Source organism: Hyla sarda, chromosome 4 (assembly GCF_029499605.1).
Source record: "Hyla sarda isolate aHylSar1 chromosome 4, aHylSar1.hap1, whole genome shotgun sequence".
NCBI classification, from domain to species: domain Eukaryota; kingdom Metazoa; phylum Chordata; class Amphibia; order Anura; family Hylidae; genus Hyla; species Hyla sarda.
The window spans coordinates 159377178-159404372 of NC_079192.1; the positions used below are offsets into that span (position 1 = coordinate 159377178).

General features: G+C 43.8%; 1 protein-coding gene across 3 annotated transcripts; it reads left to right on the forward strand.

Moving 5' to 3' along the window:
* The first annotated feature begins 825 nt into the window (after positions 1-825).
* On the forward strand, positions 826-26337 carry MCEE (methylmalonyl-CoA epimerase). 3 transcript variants are annotated; one of them, XM_056569280.1, is made up of 5 exons: positions 1390-1429; positions 6137-6280; positions 8984-9263; positions 10496-10836; positions 25838-26337. In XM_056569280.1, the coding sequence occupies exons 3-5, from the start codon at positions 9236-9238 to the stop codon at positions 25988-25990; spliced, it is 522 nt and encodes a 173-aa protein (XP_056425255.1). In that variant the 5' UTR covers positions 1390-1429; positions 6137-6280; positions 8984-9235; the 3' UTR covers positions 25991-26337. The 3 variants fall into 3 exon arrangements, with proteins under 3 accessions (XP_056425256.1, XP_056425254.1, XP_056425255.1); XM_056569281.1 differs by lacking the exons at positions 1390-1429; positions 6137-6280 and adding an exon at positions 826-903; XM_056569279.1 differs by lacking the exon at positions 6137-6280 and having other exon boundaries at positions 1353-1429.
* The last annotated feature ends 858 nt before the right edge of the window (positions 26338-27195 follow it).

Consider the following 27195-nt stretch of genomic DNA (forward strand, 5'->3'; position numbering starts at 1 on the left):
ACTGCATGAATTTTACATATTCCTGTGCCTGGGCTGTAAAAATAAAATAAACTTTATCTCACCTTCCTACGCTCCCCCCCCCCCCCCCATTGCTCCGGTATTGTGCTCACATTCCTCCGCTGCGATCCTCTTGTTGCTTCCTGGGGACGGGAACGTCACAGAGCCGTCATCGTGTCACCGGCCGCAGCGATGTCCCGCCTCAGCCGGTTATACATGACAATGCGCTCAGCCTATCACCGGCCGAGGCGGGACATCGCTGCGGCCAATGACACGATGACGGGTTTGTGACGTTCCCGTCCCCAGGAAGCAGCAAGAGGATCGCAGCGGAGGAATGTGAGCACAATACCGGGGGAACGTAGGAAGGTAGCCTAAGCACAGGAATATGTAAAATTCATGCAGTACAGATGTCTTTTAATTCAGAAGCGGGACAGCGTTCTGTTCCCGGAAAGCGGAACATGACCCCAAAATAGGGAATTTCCCGCAGGATGTGGGATGGTTGGGATGTATGTGGAAAGCTGTCAAGGCATGCTAGGAGTTGAAGACTTGCAACAGATGGAAGCACCCTGGCAACTCCCAGCATTGCCATACAGCAGAAAGCTGTCAGGGCATGCTGCCTGTTGCATTTGTAAAACAGCTGTAGGCACCCCTGTTGTAATAACGTTATATACAGGCAACTGTATAATGCTCCAACACTGCTGATTCTAGCTATGAAGACTGTTGTCTACATTCGAGGGGATATTCATTGGGGAGGAACTTTATGATCATTTCCTTGGGGAGAGAGCAGGGGGAGGGCAGCAGCTTACAGGAAGTAAGTGCAAGGAATCATGGGCAATGTAGTTTCTAGGCGCAGCACCTTATTTCTCCGGCTGGACCGATTTGGACTGGAGAGTCATTGTTACATAGGTATTTCCAAGACCTATTGCATAAGGTCTCCTTTAACGATCTAGCAATAATCATATATAGTGTCAGCCACAACTTGCCTATGGGGCACTCATTTATATTCACTGATGTTTCCCAACCAGGGTGCCTCCAGCTGTTGCAAAACTACAACTCCCAGCATGCTCGGACAGCCTTTGGCTGTCCGGGCATGCTGGGAGTTGTAGTTTTACAACAGCTGGAGGCACCCTGGTTGGGAAACACCAATATACACACACTCATACATTTCTCCCATTGTACTGTACTTCCCCTTGTCAGCATACACATGCATCACTTCCATTTTATTCATGTACAGACAGCAGCTTCCCTATATATCCCCCTATATCAATCTGTATCGATGATCCAGCCCCCCTGTATCGAAGATTTGGCTCCCGTCATCTCCAGCTTCCTCCCAGCTGGTCATGTGACTGACACGTCATATACCTGCGCCTTCTGCTGCCCTCAGTATAGTCCACTCTCTCCCCTGTGGGGTCAGAACTAACACGCTGATCTGGTGAGCTGCTCCGCTCCTTCCCCTTATACTGGCATTGCCTGTATATACACATTACCTCTGTATTATGCATGAAAACTGCCTTATGCTGACCTGTACTGTTTACTTGTATGGCCGCTCTATATACTTTACTATAGCAGTGCTGCAACCTATCATACTCTGCTAGTACACTGCATTCACCCTGTTAACACCAGGATTATAGGGGGGACATTTACTATTGCTTTTATGGGGATTTTGTGGCGGCAAAAGGGCAGTATCTTTGAGCACAGCGTGTTAACCCCTTAAGGATGGGCCCATTTTTAACCTTAAAGGAGATGTCCGGTGCTCACTTTTCTTATTTTATCTGTTCCGGGCTGAAAAATAAAAGAAAACAAATTTTCTCTTACCTGCCTAGGCTCCCCCGGTGCTTCAGTACAGGTGTTCGGTCCTCGGGCTGTATTCTTCTTACTTCCTGTTAGCCCGGCACGTCACACGGAGCTTCAACCTATCACCGGCCGCAGCGATGTCCCGCCTTGGCCGGTGATAGGCTGAAGCTCTGTGTGACGTGCCGGGCTAACAGGAAGTAAGAAGAATACAGCCCGGGGACCGAACACCTGTACCGGAGCACCGGGGGAGCGTAGGCAGGTAAGAGAAAGCTTATTTTCTTTGTTTTTTTTGCAGCCCGGAACGGATACAATAAGAAAAGTGAGCACCGGACATCCTCTTTAATGACCAGGCTCTTTTTAAAAAATTTGACATGTCACTTTAAAGGGGTACTCCGGCACTTAAACATCTTATTCCCTATCCAAAGAGTAGGTTATAAGATGCCTGATCGCAGGGGTCCTGCTGCTGGGATGCCCCCTCCCATAGGCTTACATTGAGGGGGCGGGGTGTGATGTCACACGGGGGCTGAGCCGTGACGTTACATTGCTCCAGCCCCGTGATCGACAGTAATCGGACCCGGAAGAACACGCTCTGGGGACTGATTTTAACGGTGTGCGGCGTGCAAGATCACAGGGGCCCCAGAGGCGGGACCCCGTGATCAGGCATCTTATCCCCTATCCAAAGGGGATAAGATGTCTAAACGCCGGAGTACCCCTTTAAATTGTAATACATTTAGAACGCTTTTCTGGGCGGAGCGATTCTGAGATTGACATTATAACCCAGATTTATCAAATAATGTCTATGGTAGAGCTATTGTCCCACGTTTATTTGGGTGGTGGGTTTGACTAGCGTGCATCTTATTTATCAAGAAGGTGCAGCAGGATGATGAATTTTGCGCAGCGCTGCTGTGGTGGGAAAAGCTCTACCACATACACTTTTTCTAGACGCTTGTGAGTGAGGGAAGTAGACACTTTCCCGGGTCCTGAATTTGGCAGTTTAGGTGTTTTACTTATTTTCACAGAACTGCCGGGACATTTTAACTTTCATTTTAGACGCTACAATCAAATTTTATTGCGGTGTCTAAGGGGTTAAGCTGGGCATCGTTGTGACCACCCAGCTATGACCCACACTCAGCTCCTGAGCACGTGTCATAGAAGAGGAGTGGGACGCTGTCACCCACAAGAGGTTAAAGGTTTAATTGCGGAAGGTAGAAGTGACGCCTACTGGTAGATGGTGTAGCTTTGTGCCTAAAAAAGTACCTTTGCGCACAAAATAGCGACGTTTGACAAAGGTCGCAAATGATAAATATGTGACCACTGCATGGTCAAAAAGAAAAAGTTCTATGGGTAGGCAAAAAGAGTGAAACTGTCTATATCAAACGACGCATAAAAGTTGCTAAATATGCTGCTTGCGCCTGAACTGCGCCAAAACAGACAAAAAAAAATGCTCTAAAAGCAATGATAACTCTCCCCCCCATTGTACTTCCTATAAGTGGTGCATTTTTGTTGATACATGAAGCATTTTTTGTGGAAAACCTCCAAAATATTGTGAAAAACTGGAAAATTTCTGGCGTTTTTATTTTGTTCACTGTGCGGTAAAAGTGATGTTATATTTATTGCTGGCAAGTCATGCCCATTTCTACCAAACCACTACCGTTTCCTTCTATTTTCACTCTACAATCTCTTCATCTGAGGATGGGATATGAGGACAAGTACTTCCGCCTAGGATTAGTTAGGAAAAACCGGGCAGGGTTCTCTGCAAGTATATATGTGTGTGTGTGTATGTATGTGTGTATATATATATATATATATATATATATATATATATATTTATTAAGGGACTTACACTGGATTTTTGGTGTATATTTGCCGCAAAAAAGTCACATGTGCGACTTTTAGTTGTACGCCGAGCTGCGTAATTTCTCACAATCCAGCTGTTTTACATGAGTTCTGTTTTTTGTTTAGCTATAGGCAGGGATTTGTCCCGAACAGCGTAATCTACAGCAAAAAAATGTGGCTTATAAAAAGAAGCGTAAAGTCCTGCCCGCATCTAAGGCTGCTTTCACACTATAGAATGCTCCGTTTTAAAAATCTGTTATAATGACCCATTAACAAAACCATTCAAAACGGACGTCAAACGCCCATTAAAGTGTCAAAATCCCATTATAGTGTAAGAGATTTTTATTAACCGTTTTAGCCAATCATAGACCGCTATTAACCCCTTAAGGACGCAGGACGTAAATGTACGTCCTGGTGAGGTGGTACTTAACGCACCAGGACGTACATTTACGTCCTAAGCATAACCGCGGGCATCGGAGCGATGCCCGTGTCATGCGCGGCTGATCCCGGCTGCTGATCGCAGCCAGGGACCCGCCGGCAATGGCCGACGCCCGCGATCTCGCGGGCGTCCGCCATTAACCCCTCAGGTGCCGGGATCAATACAGATCCCGGCATCTGCGGCAGTTCGCGATTAAAATGAACGATCGGATCGCCCGCAGCGCTGCTGCGGGGATCCGATCATTCATAACGCCGCACGGAGGTCCCCTCTCCTTCCTCCGTGCGGCTCCCGGCGTCTCCTGCTCTGGTCTGTGATCGAGCAGACCAGAGCAGAAGATGACCGAAAACACTGATCTGTTCTATGTCCTATACATAGAACAGATCAGTATTAGCAATCATGGTATTGCTATGAATAGTCCCCTATGGGGACTATTCAAGTGTAAAAAAAAAATGTAAAAAAATGTAAAAGTAAAAAAAAAGTTAAAAATCCCCTCCCCCAATAAAAAAGTAAAACGTCCGTTTTTTCCTATTTTACCCCCAAAAAGCGTAAAAAACATTTTTTATAGACATATTTGGTATCGCCGCGTGCGTAAATGTCCGAACTATTAAAATAAAATGTTAATGATCCCGTACGGTGAACGGCGTGAACGAAAAAAATTTTAAAAAGTCCAAAATTCCTACTTTTTTAATACATTTTATTAAAAAAAATTATAAAAAATGTATTAAAAGTTTTTTATATGCAAATGTGGTATCAAAAAAAAGTACAGATCATGGCGCAAAAAATGAGCCCCCATACCGCCGCTTATACGGAAAAATAAAAAAGTTATAGGTCATCAAATTAAAGGGATTATAAACGTACTAATTTGGTTAAAAAGTTTGTGATTTTTTTTAAGCGCAACAATAATATAAAAGTATATAATAATGGGTATCATTTTAATTGTATTGACCCTCAGAATAAAGAACACACGTCATTTTTACCAGAAATTGGACGGCGTGAAAACAAAACCTTCCAAAATTAGCAAAATTGCGTTTTTCGTTTTAATTTCCCCACAAAAATAGTGTTTTTTGGTTGCGCCATACATTTTATGATATAATGAGTGATGTCATTACAAAGGACAACTGGTCGCGCAAAAAACAAGCCCTCATACTAGTCTGTGGATGAAAATATAAAAGAGTTATGATTTTTAGAAGGCGAGGAGGAAAAAATGAAAACGTAAAAATTAAATTGTCTGAGTCCTTAAGGCCAAAATGGGCTGAGTCCTTAAGGGGTTAACCTGTTCAGAACGTAGGGCGTATGCATACGCCCGGCATCCCGAGTCCTTAAGGACGTAGGGCGTATGGATACGCCCTTGGGAATCATTCAGCAGGCATCCCGGCACATCCCCCGAGTCGGGATCACGTTAGTCGTGTACGGAAGCACAGCTTGATGAATTCCCCCCAATGTGTGTATGTTCCAGCATAATTTCTAAACGGTTAAGATTTTGCTCCCAAGACTCAGAGCAGATGTGCCATCACTGTAAGGCTAAGTTTCCACTTGTTTTTTTTTCCTGGCAGTTTTTGAGCCAAAGCCAGAAGTGTATTCAAATGGAATTCGACATATAAAGGAAGGACTTACACTTCTCCTCCGTTATGGATCCACTTCTGACTTTGGCTCAAAAACTGCAGTGGCAGATATCCAAAAACTGCCAGAAAAAAAACCAAGTGGAAACTTGGCCTAAGGGAGACAGCCTGAGACGCCCCTCCAGCCAGCAAGATGAAAAAGTAACTCAGCAGCAAATAAATGCTTTTTTCTCTGGATATATAGGTTCAAGACACATAAAAATCCGGATTAGGTACTGAGTAACATATCATTTTTTTTTTTTTTTGGGCATAATGACAGGTACACTTTAAATTAACCCTAACCTACCCCATGCAAGTATATAGGGCTTCTGGTACCTTACTGCACAAGCCCCCGCTCTGCATCTCCTGGTAAATGTGTCAGTCCGGCTGACAAGCCACACCCTCCTCACATTCCATGCCCCTTCTTGAAAATACACGCCCACCCTTTAAGCCGCACCCCTTTAATTTTCAGCTTACGATATCTTCATCACAACTCACCCCACCTGAGGACAGGAGATGAGGAATAGAAATGACAGGATATGAGGATGGGATTTGGGGTCGGGATATGAGGACAAACATCTTCTCCTTTGTTGCTTTTCCTCCCCACAAGGATTAGGTAGGAAAAAACGGGCAACGCCGGGTACTCAGCTAGTATATTTAAAAAATTCTAATATTGAGTAGCACCTTATTGCTAGAATTGTACCATGTGTAATCATACATCTACCGATCTATCATATCAACTACCTTTCTTTGTTTTTTTTGTTTTGTTTTTTTTGCGCACATGACTAGTACTTCTCAAGCAAAATATTTAGATTAAGTATGCCAGTTCTTTCTCTTTTGTTTATATATGTGTGTTTACTGCCTACTAAGAGCACGTTCACACTGCTGGAGTGCTGCGCTAAAGGGAGCGCCATCGATCAGCCTAACTGAAGGACGGGAGTTGAATGGAGATAAAAAAACAGTGCTACCGTATATACTCGAGTATAAGCCGACCCGAGTATAAGCCGAGACCCCTAATTTTAACCCAAAATCCCAGGAAAAGTTATTGACTCGAGTATAAGCCTAGGGTGGGAAATACATCATCCCCCCCCCCTGTCATCATCCAGACCCCCGTCATTAACATCCTCATCATCATCACCGCCTGTCATCATCCAGACCCTCATCATCATCACCTGTCATCATCCCACACCCCCCCCCTTCATCATCCCCTTGTCATCATCCCCACCCCCCTTCATCATCATCCCACCCCCCCCCCTTCATCATCCTCTTGTCATCATCCGCCCGCAGTGGTCTTCAACCTGCGGACCTCCAGAGGTTTCAAAACTACAACTCCCAGCAAGCCCGGGCAGCCATCGGCTGACCGGGCTTGCTGGGAGTTGTAGTTTTGAAACCTCCGGAGGTCCGCAGGTTGAAGACCACTGCGGCCTTCGACATCATCCAGCCCCCTCTCACCCCACTTTAGTTCTGTACAGTACTCACCACCACTCGGCGCTGGTCCGGTCCTGCAGGACTGTCCGGTGAGGAGGTGGTCCGGTGGGATAGTGGTTCCGGGCTGCTATCTTCACTGGGGGCGCCTCTTCTCCGCGCTTCCGGCCCGGAATAGAGGCGTTGCCTTGACAATGACGCAGAAGTACGTTGGCAATGAACGTACCTCTGCGTCGTTGTCAAGGCAACGTGACTATTCTGGGGTCGGGCCCGAAGCGCTTAGAAGAGGCCTCCCCGGTGAAGATAGCAGCCCGGAACCACTATCCCACCGGACCACCTCCTCACCGGACAGTCCTGCAGCACCGGACCAGCGCCGAGCAGAGGTGAGTACTGTACAGAACTAAAGGGGGGTGAGAGGGGGCTGGATGATGTCGAAGGCCGCAGTGGTCTTCAACCTGCGGACCTCCGGAGGTTTCAAAACTACAACTCCCAGCAAGCCCTTGCTGGGAGTTGTAGTTTTGAAACCTCTGGAGGTCCGCAGGTTGAAGACCACTGCGGGTGGAGAGTTCACTCGAGTATAAGCCGAGGGGGGTGTTTTCAGCACGAAAAATCGTGCTGAAAAACTCGGCTTATACTCGAGTATATACGGTATATCTTTTTTTTTTTTTTTTTTTTTTTTTTTTGTCCACTCAACTCCTGTAAAACTCCCGACATTCAAGTCAATATGATCTATTGGGATTCGGTGGTCACAGTTCTGCGCAAAGAAAAAAGAGCTGAACGAATGGATGGGAGCACATTGACCCTGTGAACTTAGCATAAGGCTATGTTCACATGGTGGAATGTCCACAAGGAAAATTTCCAGTGCAATGTCTCATACACGGCAATGCATTTCCTTGGGAAATCTGTAAAAACATTGAACATGTTCATTGTTTTTGTGGGCACCCGAAACAGGATTGGCTCGGAACATTGCCATGTGAACAGAGCAGAAGTATTCCATTGGACTCTGCTGCTGCAGAGTGTTTGTGCGGAAGATTCATGCGAAATTCTGCAGACATTCTGTGTGAACATGGCCTAAGCCTGTTTTAAGAGGTATGGTAGCTTAGGGTAAGTTCACACTACTGAATTCAACGTGGAAACTTTCCTCTGCAGTTTTGTGCACTTTCTGCCGGTAAGCGAAGAAATTATGCTGAAGCGACACTTCTTTCCACAGTGTTTTGCTGGGAAAAAAGCGCCCAAATTCCAAGTCCCGCAGATTTATGGACTTTTACTGTTGGATTCCTGCGGAAGTTTAGTTGCAGAACTGTTGTGTGAACTGAGCAGCACAAACCCTGTTAAAGGCAATGGAAGTGTGCTGAAAGACAAAGTTTCTTGCGGCTTCCACATTCGAATTCCAAAATTTGAACAGGCCATTTATACTGTATGTGGTTCTGATGCCTTCTCTGTAAATTCCATTCCCTTTTCTCATCTGCCTTTCTGTATGCATACTGGATTTATTGCATTTACTGAATCACTTTTTTTTTTTTTTTTGTCCATATTAATTGTAAACCCTCTCTGTCCAATGTACTGGAACAACTCTTACCACCTGCTTGTTATTGATTACTTATTACTCAATATGCTTTGTATGGGTTTTTCCTGTCATGGGATTAAAGTGTTCTTTTAATTAATATTATTGATTATTTGATTTATGATTATTATAAATTATAGTTTTTTTTTAAAATACCTTTTTAAGGATTAAAGTGTTCTTTTAATTACTTATTATTATGAATTATTACTGGATTCCCTGACCACTTGGTATGGGCTTTTCCTGACACAGGATAATAGTGTTATTGTGTTGTGTTATTGTCACTTTTGTTGTATTTATTCACCCCGGTATTTTAATTTGTGTTTTCCACAGTGTCTGATGAAGATCCGCTTGTTCTGGACTGAAACATAATCTATTTGTTTGAATTGCATACACAATAAAACCTCCTGAATGCATACCTTGAGTGAAGTCTAACATTTAATATGTGTATAAGCATGAGGTAAACCTATTTTGACACCCAAAAAACTGATTGGCCTTTTGGAGCTCCTGGACACCAGTGACGTGCCAAAGTGACAACCAGAAGTTTATAGGAATAAAGTTATTGTTCACGGATTGAAAAACAACATGGCGGCATCTATGGTTAGGGTCACAGGTAATACAGGTTTAACAAGAGAGCTTGTGTTAGTGCACAGCCATTACTTAACACTGAGTCACATATAAAAGGATGATGTTACTATTGTGCTGTGCACTGCAGATGATGCTGCTCTCAGGGAGGGGGGAATCTGCAGTGTCTTATGTCACAAAGCATGCATGACAACCAGGACACGTAATGGTGTCTAAAAGGGGTAGTCTGACCTTACTGAACACCTCTGCTCCTACTGTACATTATGCACAATGCGCCCTGAAATAAATTAAGAGGTGACAGTTCTCGGAGACGGGAATATATTTGTGTGTATGTGTGTATTATTATTTTTATTTTTTTAACAACAAATGGGGGATAACCTCCACTAGACACCCCCACAAAATTTTTTAAAATATAACCTTTTATTTTATGCCAAAAAAAATAAAATATGAAAATCTGTAATGGTAATTCACCTTTGCCACCACTAGGTGTCAGTATCACACAGAAGTGAATTAAAAACACAGCTTGTCGTGCACTGATGTTCAGTTAGTAATTCAGGGTCGCCAACATGGTGTGCCACTATATCTTATGGGCAACTCAATGGCTGACAGATTATTGAGCTAAGGCTGACCTAAAATGCTGCTGATTAAAATGTCACGTTAGCCTAAGTCCTGGCGTTTTGCTGGAAGCCCACCCACCGTGGTACTAGTAGCTGCCAGTCCTCTGATGAAGCTGGGTTTCCAGCAAAATGTCAGGACTTAGGCTAATGTGACATTTTAATCAGCAGCGTTTTAGGTCAGTCTTAGCTCAATAATCTGTCAGCCATTGAGTGTCCCATAAGATATAATGGCACACCATGTTGGCGACCATGAATTACTAACTGAACAGCGGTGCATGACAAGCTGTGTTTTTAATTCACTTCTGTGTGATACTGACACCTAGTGGTGGCATAGGTGTATTACCGTTAGTTTTTCACCATTTTATTTTTTCCGGCATAAAATAGGTTATATTTTGACATATTTTTCTGGGGGTTTCTAGTTTAGAGTAGCCCTTGGGGGTTATCCCCCATTTGTTACTAGTATTACTCTGTTCCCTCTGGGGGTTTGTTGTTTTTGTGTATATCTATCAGACAATCCATGTACGATCAGTGGGAGTGGGTGTCTATGTAAAGTTTTGGTATTCTTTCCTTATATGCAAACCAATATCATCTATGTTTTTTAAACTAAGATGAGAGTTTTGACTCTAGAATTTTGCATTTAAAGGTTTTCTATGTAGACTTCATGGTGCCATCCATACAGGGAGGAATTTGGCATCTTCAGCAACTTTGGATCAGAAGATACCCAATGCCTTATGGAACTTGGGACGCCTGAATCATGTAGCCATTGCTGTACCTGACTTACAAAAAGCCAAATCATTATACCAAAATGTTTTGGGAGCAAAAGTGAGTGAGACCATTCCCCTTCCCGACCATGGTGTATATACCATATTTGTCGAACTCGGAAACACAAAACTGGAACTCCTTCATCCACTTGGACAGAACAGCCCTATCTCTGGTTTTCTTCAGAAAAACAAGGCGGGTGGAATGCATCACATATGCATTGAGGTATTGTTACAAAACCATTAGATGAAAATAATTTACTTATATGTGAATTTATCAATCATGTGCTTTTCCTGGAATTCCAGGAGAAATGGTGGAACGTGGATAGATCCTTGAGTCGCATGAGGGCTCACTTAAGTGGTTAGCCAATTCCCCATTTATTTTTTAAATGGGCACTGTCAGATACAAAAACTCTTTATGTTGTAAAGCATGCAAAACCAATAGGTTTTGCAATTGCTTTCATTAGAAAGTTTTCAGTATTTCATACTAAAAAAGCAAGTCAAACAACTGCCCCCCCTGTCTGCTTGGACACATACTAGTCCTGCTGTGTCCATGCGTCATCACCTATGTCATGGACACACTTCCTTGATTGACAGCTCAAAGGGCTCAAAGCTGTAGGAAAAATCCTTCCACCGTCAGCTTGTGTCCCGCTACTGTGAGGACAAGCCAGGAGTTGTAGTTTTGCTAATACTAGGGAGATGTGAGCAGACAGCATACTGAGGGAGGGGGCGGAGACCTGCAGTGAGGCCACACCCACTCCCTTTGAGAGGAATTCAGACTAGTGAGCTAAATTAAAAGTGTAAGAAAATAAATAAAGGTGCTAGACACATAAAAAAAATAGATGTACATGGTCAGGATTAGGTACTGAGTGATATATTTAAAAAAAAATTGTTTTTGTGATGGGTACGCTTTAATTATTATTATTTTTTTGAGTAAACCATATAATGTACTACAAAACAGACAAAAAATATTGGTCTGGAAAAAAAATCTGAAACTTTTAAGGTATTAAGTTTTTGCACCATTACTTGTAGTAAAACTGATATACTGGCCTAGATTTATCATAATGTGTGAGAAAAAACTGAAGATATTTTGCTCATGGCAACCAATCACAGCTCAGCTTTCATGTCTTAAGCGAAAGTTTAGCTGTGATTGGTTGCTGTGGGGAAATTTCTCACACAGTTTGATAAATCTGGGACATTATCTTAATTCTGCACATCAGGATGATTACTGCAATACACAATTTACTGTATATATTTTTATGTAAAAAATGTAACATTTTTATGATGATAAAAAAAATGCTTTCAAGGGGTTATCCACCATAAGGTGATTTTAGTATGTACCTGCTAGACAGTAATAGCCATGCTTAGGAAGGATCCCTGCTTGTCTTGGGGCTAAATGGCTATGTTGTTAGATTCCCGTAAAGCTAAGGCTTTTTGTGAACTGGCTATTTCCTGTTAGTTTGTTCCATTAAAGGGGCAGGGGTGTGGAAATAAAATAAAAAAAACTACTTGTCCAAGGGACTAAAGCGGAACACCATCTACTTGTCCCTCAAGAAAATCCACTTGTCCTGATAGATAAAATAATTTCAACCAAAATAGTACGATCCACCCCACTAGACCACCAGGGATGGATATAAGATCCCTTTAGACACTGCTGTCAACTTAGACAGCGCTGATCTAATGGTTTAATAGCGGCCACGGTGATCACAGCATGCCAGGCTATTAGCGGCAGGAGGGCTGTAGCTAGCTCCTTTTACACCTGAGGCAAGCCCAGAAAATTGCGCGCCCCCCCCCCCCCCCAATCTGACCCCCATAACTCCAATTTTTCCATATACAGGGATGTATGAGGGTAATCTTATGTGGCATGAGCTGTAGTTTTTATTGGAACCATTTATCAGAACTTTTATTAGGAAAGGGGCTTATTCACATATATACGCACTTATTAAAATATTTTAATCACTATTTTTCAGTCTTCATAGGGACTTATACATGGAGTCTTTTGATTGGAAAACACTGAACTCTGCTGTGTTACGGTGTTACGGGGGGGGGGGGTTGTTCTGCTTCTCTAGTTTGTGTGGTTCATTTTATTTACTCTAATTTGTGTCATTATGTTGCATTTAGTTACTAGATAACTACAACTCCCAGCATGCCCTGATGCAGCCTATGGTTGTGTGGGTGTTGCAGCATGTTGCACTGTATAGGACAGTTAAGGTTATTGTGTAACATGCTGGGAGTTTTGGTTTGTGTCAGCTGCAGAGCCATAGGATGTGTCAAGGAATACTGGGAATTGCAGTTAGTAACTACAACACCCAGCATGCCCTGATGCAGCCTATGACTCTGCAGCTGACCCGAACCGAAACTACAACTCCCAGCATGTTACACTTTATAGTTCTACAGATTAGGTTATGGTGCAACATGCTGGAAGTTGTAGTTTTGTTCGGACGTGTTTGCGTGCATCCGTGGGGCTCTTGGTCGGCGGGTGAGTATGAAGGGGGTGGAATTCTGGGGGTGCAATTTAGTGCGGGTGGCCAGAAGACGCTAAAAATAAATTAAAAAAATTAGATGGCACAAATGGCAGCAGCACTTGTCAGTCCGCCCCTGTACAAAACATACATGCATACACATCATACATACACATATACATACACCGGCCACTGACCCCTATATTATACATTCATCATACATAAACACATCACACCCACCGCTGCCCCTCCCCCACATCATACATTACATACACACATCACACATACACACATCATATATACACATCACACATACACTAATACTATACATACACCTGCTGCTGCCCCCCCCCCCCACATCATACATTTTATACACACATCACATATACACCATACACACATCATACATACACTGGGCTGCTGCCCCCTATATCATACATAACATACACATCACACACAGACACATCATACATACACACATCATATATACACATGACACATACACCATCCATATGCACACATCATACATACACCCGCCGCTGATACACCCCACATCATACAATACATACATATACATGCCGGTGTGAGGTGAAATCCCCAGCCTGTGCAGAGCAGTTCAGTATGTCTCCTCACACACATCCTCTCCCCTCCCCCCGCTCTGTGTTTTCCCCCGTGATAAGCGAGGTCCTGTGTAGACAGAGCAGGGGAGGGGCTGTGTACGTCCTCATTCTCCCCCTGTCGTCTTGTATTATGCAGAGCTGCGCTCTCCATACTCCGGGAGGGGGATGAGGGGGCGTGGCTTAACCATCTTCTGCAGACCGTCCTCGGGCTGGAGGGGCTCTGAACAGCGGCCCCTGGCTACTGAAATCAGCTGCGGGCCGCTGTGAGGTGAGATGGGTTCGGAAATCTCACCTCACACCGCCGCCCCCTCCATACACCCTTGCATCGGCTCCTGCGCCTCACACCGGCATTAAAGAAAAATAAGAGGGAAGTCGGTCCAGCCCTGCTTGCCCGATACAGGGCTAAATATATGACAAATTCACCTGCCCGGTGCCCAAAACTACATGTCCCGGGCGTCGGGCGATAGGATTTCCACATCCCTGAGGGGTATTCCAGGCAAAAAAAAAATTAGAATATATCAACTGGCTCCAGAAAGCTAAACAGATTTGTAAATTACTTCTATTAAAAAATCTTAATCCTTTCAGTACTTAGGAGCTTCTGAAGTTAAGGTTGTTCTTTTCTGGCTAAGTGCTCTCTGATGACACCTGTCTCGGGAACCGGACAGTTTAGAAGAGGTTTGCTATGGGGATTTGCTTCTAAACTGGGCGTTTCCTGAGACAGGTGTCATCAGAGAGGATTTAGACAGAAAAGAACAACCTTAACTTCAGAAGCTCATAAGTACTGAAAAGATTAAGATTTTTTTAATAGAAGTAATTTACAAATCTGTTTAACTTTCTGGAGCCAGTTCATATATAGAAAAAAAAGTTTTTGCCTGGAATACCCCTTTAACCCCTTAAGGACTCAGCCCATTTTGGCCTTAAGGACTCCTTCTAAAAATCATAACTCTTTTTTATATTTTCATCGCCAGACTAGTATGAGGGCTTGTTTTTTGCGCGACCAGTTGTCCTTTGTAATGACATAACTCATTATATCATAAAATGTATGGCGCAACCAAAAAACACTATTTTTGTGGGGAAAACGCAATTTTGCTAATTTTGGAAGGCTTCGCTTTCACGCCGTACAATTTATGGTAAAAATGATGTGTGTTCTTTATTCTGAGGTTCAATATGATTAAAATGATACCCATTATTACATCCTTTTCTATTATTATTGTGCTTAAAAAAAATCACAAACTTTTTAACCAAATTAGTACGTTTATAATCCCTTTATTTTGATGACCTCTAACTTTTTTATTTTTCCGTATAAGCAGCGGTATGAGGGCTCATTTTTTGCGCCATGATCTGTACTTTTTTTTTGATACCACATTTGCATATAAAAAACTTTTAATACATTTTTTATAATTTTTTTTTTTAATAAAATGTATTAAAGTAGCAATTTTGGACTTTTTTTTTTTTTTCCGTTCACGCCGTTCACCGTACGGGATCATTAACATTTTATTTTAATAGTTCGGACATTTACGCACGCGACGATACCAAATATGTCTATAAAATTTATTTTTTACGCTTTTTGGGGGTAAAATAGGAAAAAACGGACGTTTAACTTTTTTATTGGGGAGGGGATTTTTCACTTTTTTTTTTACTTTTACATTTTTTTTACATTTTTTTTTACACTTGAATAGTCCCCATAGGGGACTATTCATCGCAATACCATGATTACCATGTACATGAATACCATGTATAGGACATAGAACAGATCAGTGTTATCGGCGATCTTCTGCTCTGGTCTGCTCGATCTCAGACCAGAGCAGGAGACGCCGGAAGGAGGAAGGTGAGGGGACCTCCGTGCGGCGATCCGATCGTTCATTGAAATCGCGCACTGCCGCAGATGCCGGGATCTGTATTGATCCCAGCACCTGAGGGGTTAATGGCGGACGCCCGCGAGATCGGCAGCCGGGATCAGCCACGCATGACACGGGCATCGCTCCGATGCCCGCGGTTATGCACAGGGCGTAAATGTACGTCCTGGTGCGTTAAATACCACCGCACCAGGACGTACATTTACGTCCTGCGTCCTTAAGGGGTTAAACTACAAATCCCATCATTCCTTGTTTGTGTGAGGTAATTTTTCTCCCTTCCACACATCAGCCACCCCACCCATTGAAACACACCTGCGATCTGTTCAATGCAAAAGACCAGTGTTTTCCTACCAGGGTGTCTCCAGCTGTTGCAAAAACAGAATGATCTTCCTCCCACCACAGTTGCTCCACCCATTGAAGCAAAGACAAGCTTCTGCTGATCACATGACTAGTGATGTAATGTCTCAAGCCACACTGCGACCTGGGAAAACCTGAGACCTTTTGTGTGCTGTACCTTAGGGCAAAAATCACAGAAGAATTGTGAGACCACCATCAAACACTGGCACTATATCATGAACTACACTAGCTTTACATCCCCTGTAGCATAGTCAAAAAAATATCCTGGGATTCCCCATATTCTAACCCCCCCCCCCCAAACATTTTAGTTTTTCATCTATGGAGCTGTATGATTTTTTTTTTATTTTTTTTTGTGCTGTGATCTGTATTTTATATTGTCAATAGGACTGTCCGGACATGCAGGGAGTTGGAGTTTTGCAGTTTGGAGACCACTGCCCTAAGGGTATCTATGTACTGCGTTAATCTGAGATCTGTGCTCTACTGGTAAAGCCTGTCACAGACAGGCTTCATCAATAGAAGCGTTCCAGCAGCCAAGAGGCCTTGGGCTGCCCTAACAACTGAACAACTCCCTGTGGTCCTCTTCCTGATTGCCAGGGGTCAACTCGTCAGATTGCAGCTCAGCTAATGGGTGTCCACAGCGATGTCCCATCTTGGCCAGTGATTGGCGGAGCGGCAGTGTGGTGTATGAAGCCCCAGTGCACAGCTTTCTCCAGCGCTCCTATACAAATGAATGAAGTATGTGCCGTCTACAGCACGTGCTCCGACCCCCCCCCCCCTGTGATCAGATGCTTATCCCCTTTCCTGTGGATAGAAGATAAACTTATTTTTGCTGGATAACACCTTTTAGATTAACCTCTTAAGGACGCAGGGCGTATCCATACGCCCGTGGGAATTCCGGCCCCCACCGCTAGCCGGTTGGGGACCGGAGCCGGATGCCTGCTGAAATCGTTCAGCAGGCATCCCGGCATATCGCCCAGGGGGGTCATTATGCCCCCCCATGTCGGCGATCGCCGCAGATCGCTGGACAATTCAGTCCAGCGATCTGCGGCGATTCCGGGTCAATCGGGTCTCCAGTGACCCGGTGACCCGGAATTACTGGCTGTTCGGGGCCGTCTCTGATGGCCCCGAACAGCCAGAGCCTGCAGGGGTGAGGTGGCACTGGTGCCACCTCACGATCGCCCTGATTCGTCGGCCAGATTACCGGCCGACCAATCAGGGCGCCTGCTGCGGGCGTCACTCCCGCACCCGCTCCGCCCCTCTTCCGGAGGGCGTGAGCGGGTGCGGGAAGACGACCCCCGGTGCTGGGGACCCCGATCCCCGGCGTCCCTGTTGGGATCGGGGCCCCAGGAGCGACGGCGGCGGCGAGGGACAGCCTGCGACGGAGCAGCAGCAGGAGGTGAGTTACAGCCTCCTGCTGTTGCTTAGCAACAGCTCCCAGCATGCAAAAAGGGCATGCTGGGAGCTGTAGTTATGCAACAGCAGGAGGCAGACCACCACAACTCCCAGCATTCCCTTATGGGCATGCTGGGACTTATGGTTTTGCAACAGCTGGAGGCACATTTTTTCTATGGAAAAGTGTACCTTCAGCTGTTGTATAACTACAACTCCCAGCTTGCACAAACAGCTAAAGTGCATGCTGGGAGTTGTAGTGGTGCATCTGCTGGTTGCATAACTACAACTCCCAGCATGCCCGTTGGCTGTCGGTGACTGCTGAGAGTTGTAGTTTTGCAACAGCTGAAGGCACACAGGTTGTGAAACTTAAGAGTTTTTTTTTTTTACCTAACTCAGTGTTTCACGACCGGTGTGCCTCCAGCTGTTGCAAACTACAACTCCCAGCAGTCACCTTACACCATGCACCGTACATGCTGGGAGTTGTAGTTTTGCAACAGCTGGAGGCACACTGGTTTTGAAACACTGAGTAAGGTCACAAACTCCGTGATACATAACCAGTGTGCCTACAGCTGTTGCAAAACTAAAACTCTCAGCATGTACAGTCTGTCAGTGCATGCTGGGAGTTGTAGTTATGCAACAGCTGGATGTCCCCCCCAATGTGAATGTACAGGGTACACTCACATGGGCGGAGGCTTACAGTAAGTATCTGGCTGCAAGTTTGAGCTGCAGCAAATTTTCTGCAACAGCTCAAACTGCCAGCGAGAAACTACTGTGAACCCCCGCCCGTGTGACTGTACCCTAAAAACACTACACTACACTAACACAAAAAATAAAATAAAAAGTAAAAAACACTACATATACACATACCCCTACACAGCCCCCCTCCCCTCCCCAATAAAAATGAAAAACGTCTGGTACGCCACGGTTTCCAAAACGGAGCCTCCAGCTGTTGCAAAACAACAACTCCCAGTATTGTCGGACAGCCGTTGACTGTCCAGGCATGCTGGGAGTTTTGCAACAGCTGGAGGCACCCTGTTTGGGAATCACTGGCGTAGAATACCCCTATGTCCACCCCTATGCGATCCCTAATTTAGGCCTCAAATGCGCATGGCGCTCTCACTTTGGAGCCCTGTCGTATTTCAAGGCAACAGTTTAGGGTCACATATGGGGTATCGCCGTACTCGCGAGAAATTGGGCTTCAAATTTTGGGGGGTATTTTCTGCTTTTACCCTTTTTAAAAATGTAAAGTTTTTGGGAAAAGAAGCATTTTAGGTAAAATTTTTTTTATTTTTTTTACATATGCAATAGTCGTGAAACGCCAGTGGGGTATTAAGGTTCACTTAACCCCTTGTTACATTCCCCGAGGGCTCTAGTTTCCAAAATGGTATGCCATGTGTTTTTTTTTTTTGCGGTCCTGGCACCATAGGGGCTTCCTAAATGCGGCATGCCCCCAGAGCAAAATTTGCTTTCAAAAAGCCAAATGTGACTCCTTCTCTTCTGAGACCTGTAGTGCGCCAACAGAGCACTTTTCACCCCCATATGGGGTGTTTTCTGAATCGGGAGAAATTGGGCTTCAAATTTTGGGGGGTATTTTCTGCTATTACCCTTTTTAAAAATGTAAAACTTTAGGGAAACCAAGCATTTTAGGTAAAACAATTTTTTTTTTTTTTACATATGCAAAAGTCGTGAATCACCTGTGGGGTATTAAGGTTCACATTACCCCTTGTTACGTTCCCCGAGGGGTCTAGTTTCCAAAATGGTATGCCATGTGGTTTTTTTTGCAGTTCTAGCACCATAGGGGCTTCCTAAAGGTGACATGCCCCCCAAAAACCATTTGACGCTCCTTCCCTTCTGAGCCCTCTACTGCGCCCGCTGAACAATTAACATAGACATATGAGGTATGTGCTTACTCGAGAGAAATTGGGTTTCAAATACAAGTTAAAATTTTCTCCTTTTTACCCCTTGCAAAAATTCAAAAATTGGGTCTACAAGAACATACGAGTGTAAAAAATGAAGATTGTGTATTTTCTCCTTCACTTTGCTGCTTTTCCTGTGAAACCCGTAAAGGGTTAAAACGCTTACTGAATGTCATTTTGAATACTTTCGGGGGTGCAGTTTTTATAATGGGGTCATTTATGGGGTATTTCTAATATGAAGACCCTTCAAATCCACTTCAAACCTGAACTGGTCCCTGAAAAAAAGCGAGTTTCAAAATTTTGTGAAAAATTGGAAAATTGCTGCGGAACTTTGAAGCCCTCTGGTGTCTTCCAAAAGTAAAAACTCATCAATTTTATGATGCAAACATAAAGTAGACATATTGTATATGTGAATAAAAAAAAAATTATTTTGAATATCCATTTTCCTTACAAGCAGAGAGCTTCAAAGGTAGAAAAAATGCAAAATTTTCTAATTTTTCATCAAATTTGGGGATTTTTCACCAAGAAAGGATGCAAGTTACCAAAAAATTTTACCACTACGTTAAAGTAGAATATGTCACGAAAAAACAATCTCGGAATCAGATTGATAACTAAAAGCATTCCAGAGTCATTAATGTTTAAAGTGACAGTGGTCAGATTTGCAAAAAATGGCCGAGTCCTTAAGGTGAAAAAGGGCTCAGTCCTTAAGGGGTTAAAAAAAAAAACTGATACTACTGTATATGCTGTAATGTTTCCATTGCTTTATCCTAAAAAAAATCCAGTATAAGTCAGAGATCTGTTTAACTTGGTTATAAAACATATCTTTTGTAACAACCAGGTGACTCTGGCAGTAGTGGAAGCAATAACCATAATGTGAACAGACCCAAGGTTCACATTTGCAGTTTTGTATCCATTTGTGATACATTAGCAGTAAGGCTTCAGTGATTTTTCAGTTTCCTGATCCTCCACTCCTAGGCCTGTAGCTGTCAGCTCATCCCTTCTTGTTGAATGTTTCTGATAATGTTTTTTAAAGGAAACAAACTACTGTGATATATCTCAATGACACATATAAGAAATATACTTTATGCATGAATACAATTGTGAGAAATCTGTTTTAACCTTTTAAGCGAAATCTAATTCACTGGGGTCCAGTAATATCAGCATGTGTTCCATGTATATACAGCAAGCCCAATCTGCTTCTGCCCCTGGTTATTAAAAAAAAAAAAAAAAAAAAAACATTTTATTTATAAGAAGAAAATGAGGATGAAATATTCTTTACATCTTTGTTAATCAGTTTCCCCAGCAGAGGGCATCAAACCCTCCCTCTACAATAAATCAGTGGCTGCCAGAAGTGTTAAAAATGAATACAAATCATGTAATTACTGAACTGCAAAATAATCTATCACTACAGACATTCAGTCATAAAAAATAGACTGACAAAAAACAAATCCTGTCAATACCACTCTCAGTATTCATATTGTGAAATACATTATTAGAGATTTAAACAGAATTCATCCTCTACAGCAGTGGTCCCCAAACTGTGGCCCTCCAGATGTTGCAAAACTACAACTCCCAGCATGCCTGGACAGCCGATGGCTGTCCAGGCATACTAGGAATTGTAGTTTTGCAACATCTGGAGGACCACAGTTTGGGGACCACTGCTCTACAGAGTAGTTCTAACCCTGGATGGTAAATATCAGCAATATTATCTCTGCCTCAATATATGGAGCATTATATAGGTCTTTTATGCCAGGGCTTGACAAATTTGCTTTGAATCTAGGAGCCAGCAAAATAAGATTAGAGCCAGGATTCTTTCAAAAGGACCAGCACTTTTTTAGTTTTTGTACTGTGACTTTCTAATCACTTATTACTTTTTTTTTTTTTTTTCTGGAATGTGTTCAAAAATCAGCAAATTTGGATATTTAGAATTACGTTTGACAAATATGTTTTATTTTTCTTTTCATTTTTTTTATTTGGAACATGGGACAATGAAGTGATTGTCATTTTTATTGGGGAGGGAGGGTCACAGCAGTGACACAAGGGGCAACAGTAGGAAGGGTGATGGTAGGTGCAGCAGGAAGGAGGAGGAGTCACAGGAGATGCAGCAGGAAGGATGGTGATAGCAGTGACAGGAGGTGCAGCAGGATGGAAGGTACAGCAGTAATAGGAGGGGGACAGCAGTGACAGAAGGTGTTAGGGATTTGTGAGCCAAATACAGAAGCTTTATTCTGCCGCACGCTCATTCTGACATCCACTGCTCAGGAAGGGGATTGTTCGAAGCAAGCACTGAGCGTACCCTCACTCACCATGCATTCACTTTTTCCCTATGTCTTCTGTGCTGTTCTTGGTCTGTTCATCCAATAACCGCAGGCTGCTCTGTAACCCCCTCCTCTCTGTTTTCATGCTGCAGAGTCTGATAGACAGGACAGGAGTGAGCACAGAGGAGTGCCATTCCCACCCTTCCTTACTTCCTGGACTTTGTCTCAGCTGAAGCATAGCAGTATGATTCTGCAGCTGGACCCTAACAGCCTTTTTGGGTGATTGCTTTTTCTAGAGCCCCCCAAACATCTTATAATATGTATTGTAAGGTTTATAACATTTATTTTTTTTTGGGCTATTTTCTTTTGGGACATAATTTGGATCAAAAGTGCAGATCTTGTGAGGTGTTTCAGATATGCAGTAAAAATCTGTCCCAAAAGCGCAAAAAAAAAAAAATGTTTTTTAGCTTTTGTTTTTTTTTGTGAGGGGGGGGGGGGTTTATAAAAAAACATATATTTTCTTTTAGCTGTAAAATACAACTTAAAAACATTAAGGCACAGAGTGTAGTTTATTAGCATACAGGAGTATGCTCATACAGTATTGGTATAGTTAGTATATTAACCCCTTAAGGACGGAGCCCATTTTCACCTCTAGGACGAAGCCCTTTTTTGCAAATCTGACCACTGTCACTTTATTAATAACTCTGGAATGCTTTTAGTTATCATTCTGATTCTGAGATTGTTTTTTCGTGACATATTCTACTTTAACATAGTGGTAAATTTTTGCGGTAACTTGCATCCTTTCTTGGTGGAAAATTCCAAAATTTGATGAAAAAATTAAAAATTTAGCATTTTTCTAACTTTGAAGCCCTCTGCTTGTAAGGAAAATGGATATTCAAAAAATTTTTTTTTTGGGATTCACATATACAATATGTCTACTTTATGATTGCATCATAAAATTGATGAGTTTTTACTTTTGGAGGACACCAGAGGACTTCAAAGTTCAGCAGCAATTTTCCAATTTTTCACAAAATTTTCAAACTCGCAATTTTTCAGGGACCAGTTCAGGTTTGAAGTGGATTTGAAGGGTCTTCATATTAGAAATGCCCCATAAATGACCCCATTATAAAAACTGCACCCCCCAAAGTATTCAAAATGACATTCAGTAAATGTTTTAACCCTTTAGGTGTTTCACAGGAAAAGCAGCAAAGTGAAGGAGAAAATTCAAAATCTTCATTTTTTACACTTGCATGTTCTTGTAGACCCAATTTTTTAATTTTTACAAGGGGTAAAAGGAGAAAATGTATACTTATATTTGTAGCCCAATTTCTCTCGAGTAAGGACACACCTCATATGTCTATGTAAAGTGTTCGGCGGGCGCAGTAGAGGGCTCAGAAGCGAAGGAGCGACAAGGGGATTTCAGAGAGTACGTTTTTCTGAAATGGTTTTTGGGGGGCATGTCGCATTTAGGAAGCCCCTATGGTGCCAGAACAGCAAAAAAAAAAACACATGGCATACCTTTTTGGAAACTAGACCCCTTGAGGAATGTAACAAGGGATAAAGTGAGCCTTAATACCCCACAGGTGTTTCACGACTTTTGCATATGTTAAAAAAAAATAAAAAATTCACTAAAATGTGGGTTTCCCCCCAAATTTCACATTTTTGCAAGGGTTAATAGCAGAAAAGACCCCCCAAAATTTGTAACCCCCATCTCTTCTGAGTATGGGATACCCCATAAGTGGACCTGAAGTGCACTGCGGGCGAACTACAATGCTCAGAAGAGAAGGCGTCATATTTGGCTTTTTGAGAGCAAATTTTGCTCTGGGGGCATGTCGCATTTAGGAAGCCCCTATGGTGCCAGAACAGCAAAATAACCCCCACATGGCATACCATTTTGGAAACTAGACCCCTCACAGAATGTAATGAGGGGTACAGTGAGCATTTACCCCCCACTGGTGTCTGACAGATCTTTGGAACAGTGGGCTGTGCAAAATTTTTCATTTTCACGGACCACTGTTCCAAAGATCCGTCAGACACCTGTGGGGTGTAAATTCTCACTGCACCCCTCATTACATTTCGTGAGGGGTGTAGTTTCCAAAATGGGGTCACATGTAGGTGTGTTTTTTTTATGCGTTTGTCAGAACCGCTGTAACAATCAGCCACCCCTGTGCAAATCACCTCAAATGTACATGGCGCACTCTCCCTTCTGGGCCTTGTTGTGCGCCCCCAGAGCACTTTGCGCCCACATATGGGGTATCTCCGTACTCAGGAGAAATTGCGTTACACATTTTGGGGGGCGTTTTTCCCTTTTACCTCTTGTGAAAATGAAAAGTATAGGGCAACACCAACATGTTAGTGTAAAAATGTTTATTTTTTTACACTAACATGCTGGTGTTGACCCCAACTGTTCCTTTTCATAAGGGGTAAAAGGAGAAAAAGCCCCCCAAAATTTGTTAGGCAATTTCTCCCGAGTACGGCGATACCCCATATGTGACCCTATTCTGTTGCCTTGAAATACGACAGGGCTCCAAAGTGAGAGCGCCATGCGCATTTGAGGCCTGAATTAGGGACTTGCATAGGGGTGGACATAGGAGTTTTTGTTTTGCAACAGCTGGAGGCTCCATCTTAGAAACACTGCCATACAATACGTTTTTCATTTTTATTGGGGAGGGGGGTGGTGGGGGGTGGGCAGTGTACGTGTGTATATGTAGTGTTTTACTCTTTATTTTATGTTAGTGTAGTGTTTTTAGGTTACATTCACACTGGCGGCAGATTACACTGAGTCTCCCGCTAGGAGTTTGAGCTGCAGCGGAAAATTTGCCGCAGCTCAAATTTGTAGCGGGGAACTCACTGTAATCTGCCGCCAGTGTGAATGTAGCCTGTACATTCACACGGGAGGGGGGTCAAAACTACAACTCCCAGCATGCACTGACAGACCATGCATGCTGGGAGTTGTAGTTTTGCAACAGCTGGAGGCACACTGGCTGGAAAACCTTGAGTTAGGTTCTATGACCTAGCTCAGTATTTTCCAACCAGTGTGCCTCCAGCTGTTGCAAAACTACAACTCCCAGCATGTACTGATTGCGGAAGGGCATGCTGGGAGATGTAGTTATGCAATGGCTGGAGGCACGCAAGTACAACTCCCAGCATGCCAAGACAGCCTTATGCTGTTCCTGAATGCTGGGAGTTGTAGTTTTGCAAGATTTAGAGGGGTTCAAGTTGTAAATCACTGTCCAGTGGTCTCAAAACTGTGGCCCTCCAGATGTTGCAAAACTACAACTCGCAGCATGCCCAGACAGCAAACTGCTGTCTGGGCATGCTGAGAGTTGTAGTTTTGCAACATCTGGAGGGCTACAGTTTGAGACCACTTAGTGATCTACAACCTGAACCCCTCTAAATATTGCAAAACTACAAGTCCCAGCATGCCCACACAGCAAACAGCTGTCTGGGCATGCTGGGAGTTGTAGTTTTGCAACATCTGGAGGGCCACGGTTTAGAGACCACTGTAAACTGTGGCCCTCCGGATGTTGCTAGACAACAACTCACCTAGCAGGACCCGGAAGTATTGCTGCCGCCGCACGTTGGGGAGGATCGCGAACGGGGATCCGGGATCCAGGTAGGGACCTCCGGCGCCGACCTTCCCCGGACGGTTCCCCCGTTTTGCCCGGACACCGATAGGTGGGCAAAGCGGGGGAACCGTACTTTAACCCCCCCTCCCCCGGTCTGCTATTGGTCGGTCGCTCGGCCGACCAAAAGCAGGGATAGGAGGGGTGGCACCCCTGCCACCAAACTCCTATCCCTTTAGGGGGATCGAGGGTGTCTTGGACACCCCCGATCCCTCTTATTTTCCGGGTCACCAGTGACCCGTATGACCCGGAATCGCGCAGATCTGAATTGACCTGCGATTTGCGCGCATCGCGGTCATGGGGGGTCTCAGGACCCCCCTCGGCGATGTGCCGGGATGCCTGCTGTTACATAACAGCAGTCATCCCGGCCCGATCACCGCTACCGGTGACGCGGCGCTCCCGGAACCCCGCGACGTACATGTACGTCGCCGCGCGCCAAGTGACACTTCGCGGCGCCGTACATGTACGTCGCTCGTCGTGAACGGGTTAATATAGTTAGTATAAAAAAAGGAAATTTTATAAACAATATGATAAAAAAAAAAAGTAAAGAACAGTCTAAAGAATAAACATTTGGTATTAAAGACAAATAGGGCATACAATGAAATAGAGTCTGTAACCTGAAGCATTTATTTAATGTTAAATGTGAACAGACGAAAAAAAAAAACAATTCTTCTCACAGTAAAACCTATGTGAGTTACAAAGTTATTCATGATTTACTTATTTATTTGTTTTGTTTCTAGGTTGATGACATCAAAAAGGCAATGGCAGATCTGAAACAGAAAAACATTAGGTTATTAAGTGATGAACCAAAAACTGGTGCACATGGTAAACCAGTTGTCTTCTTGCACCCAAAAGACTGTGACGGAGTTCTGGTGGAGCTGGAGGAAGCATGATGCAAATGGAGACGTATAAAGAAATGGGAAAATGTAAAGATCATGGTAATCCAAGAAGTGAAATCAAATGATGTTGCCATATCACTGATTTTCTACACTACACTGAAGTAAAGACTCTTATGAATAAAATAAATGCCTTTTATGTGCTATTGTTCTGAGAAATCTATTACTAATATAATTTGTGGATCCAACTGTATCTCTATGTGTAGCTGAATTGTGATGAGCTGTGTATGACCATCAGTGTTTGGGCTTGTTCACATTGTAATTGTGCCTTATGAGACATGGTTACCTCTGCAAAATGGCATGTAAAGTATCCTGGCACAGACCAGTAAAAGCCCTATTGATTTCAATGGCCAAATCAAAGTCAGCTACTGACTATGTTTTGGCTATTTTTTGTGTGTATAAAAGTTTAGCTTGAACTCAAAAGTATGGTGTGCTGCATTTTGGTTCCAAGTAAAAACTCGTATTGATTGAAAGAAAAAAAAAAAAAAAAAGGACATAGCTGAATAGGTGTGGGCCATTGAAATCATGGAATCAATATCTGTTCTGCATCTCCGTCAAATACATATGCATATCTAGGACAGTTGACATTTTGGCCACTAAATGGTGGTGTTACAGTGGGTTGAGCTCCTTGGAGTGCAGAGACCTGGCAACAGCCGCATCAAGCTGAGACCTGTGCTTTTATTAAACAGAAGTATGTGACCATGGTTATTGTTGGATATGGTGCAAGCTTAAAGGGGTACTCCGCCCCTAGACAGCTTATCCCCTATCCAAAGGATAGGGGATAAGATGTCTGATTGCGGGGGTCCTGCCACTGGGAACCGCTGCAATCTCCAGGCCGGTAGCGGCGGCATCCGGAACATAAAAGCTTGGAGCTTCCGTGTTAGTCACGTCACGCCTCCTCCCGTAGACATGAATGGAGGAGGCGTGGTGGATGTAGTCGCCAGTCATTCAGCACAGAGTGGAGTTTGCTCCATGCACGGATGACCGGGGTGCCGCTCCGGAGATTGCAGGGGGTCCCCAGCGGCAGGACATCTGGATAGGGGGAAAAGAAGTTTTTCGCTGGAGTACCCCTTTAACCTCTTAAGGACCCAGGACGTACGGGGACGTCCCCGCACCCTGGGCTTTAAGGACCCAGGACGTCCCCGTACGTCCTGGCGTTTTCCGATCCCTGCCGTGCGCCGGGCAGAGATCGGAACGGCATG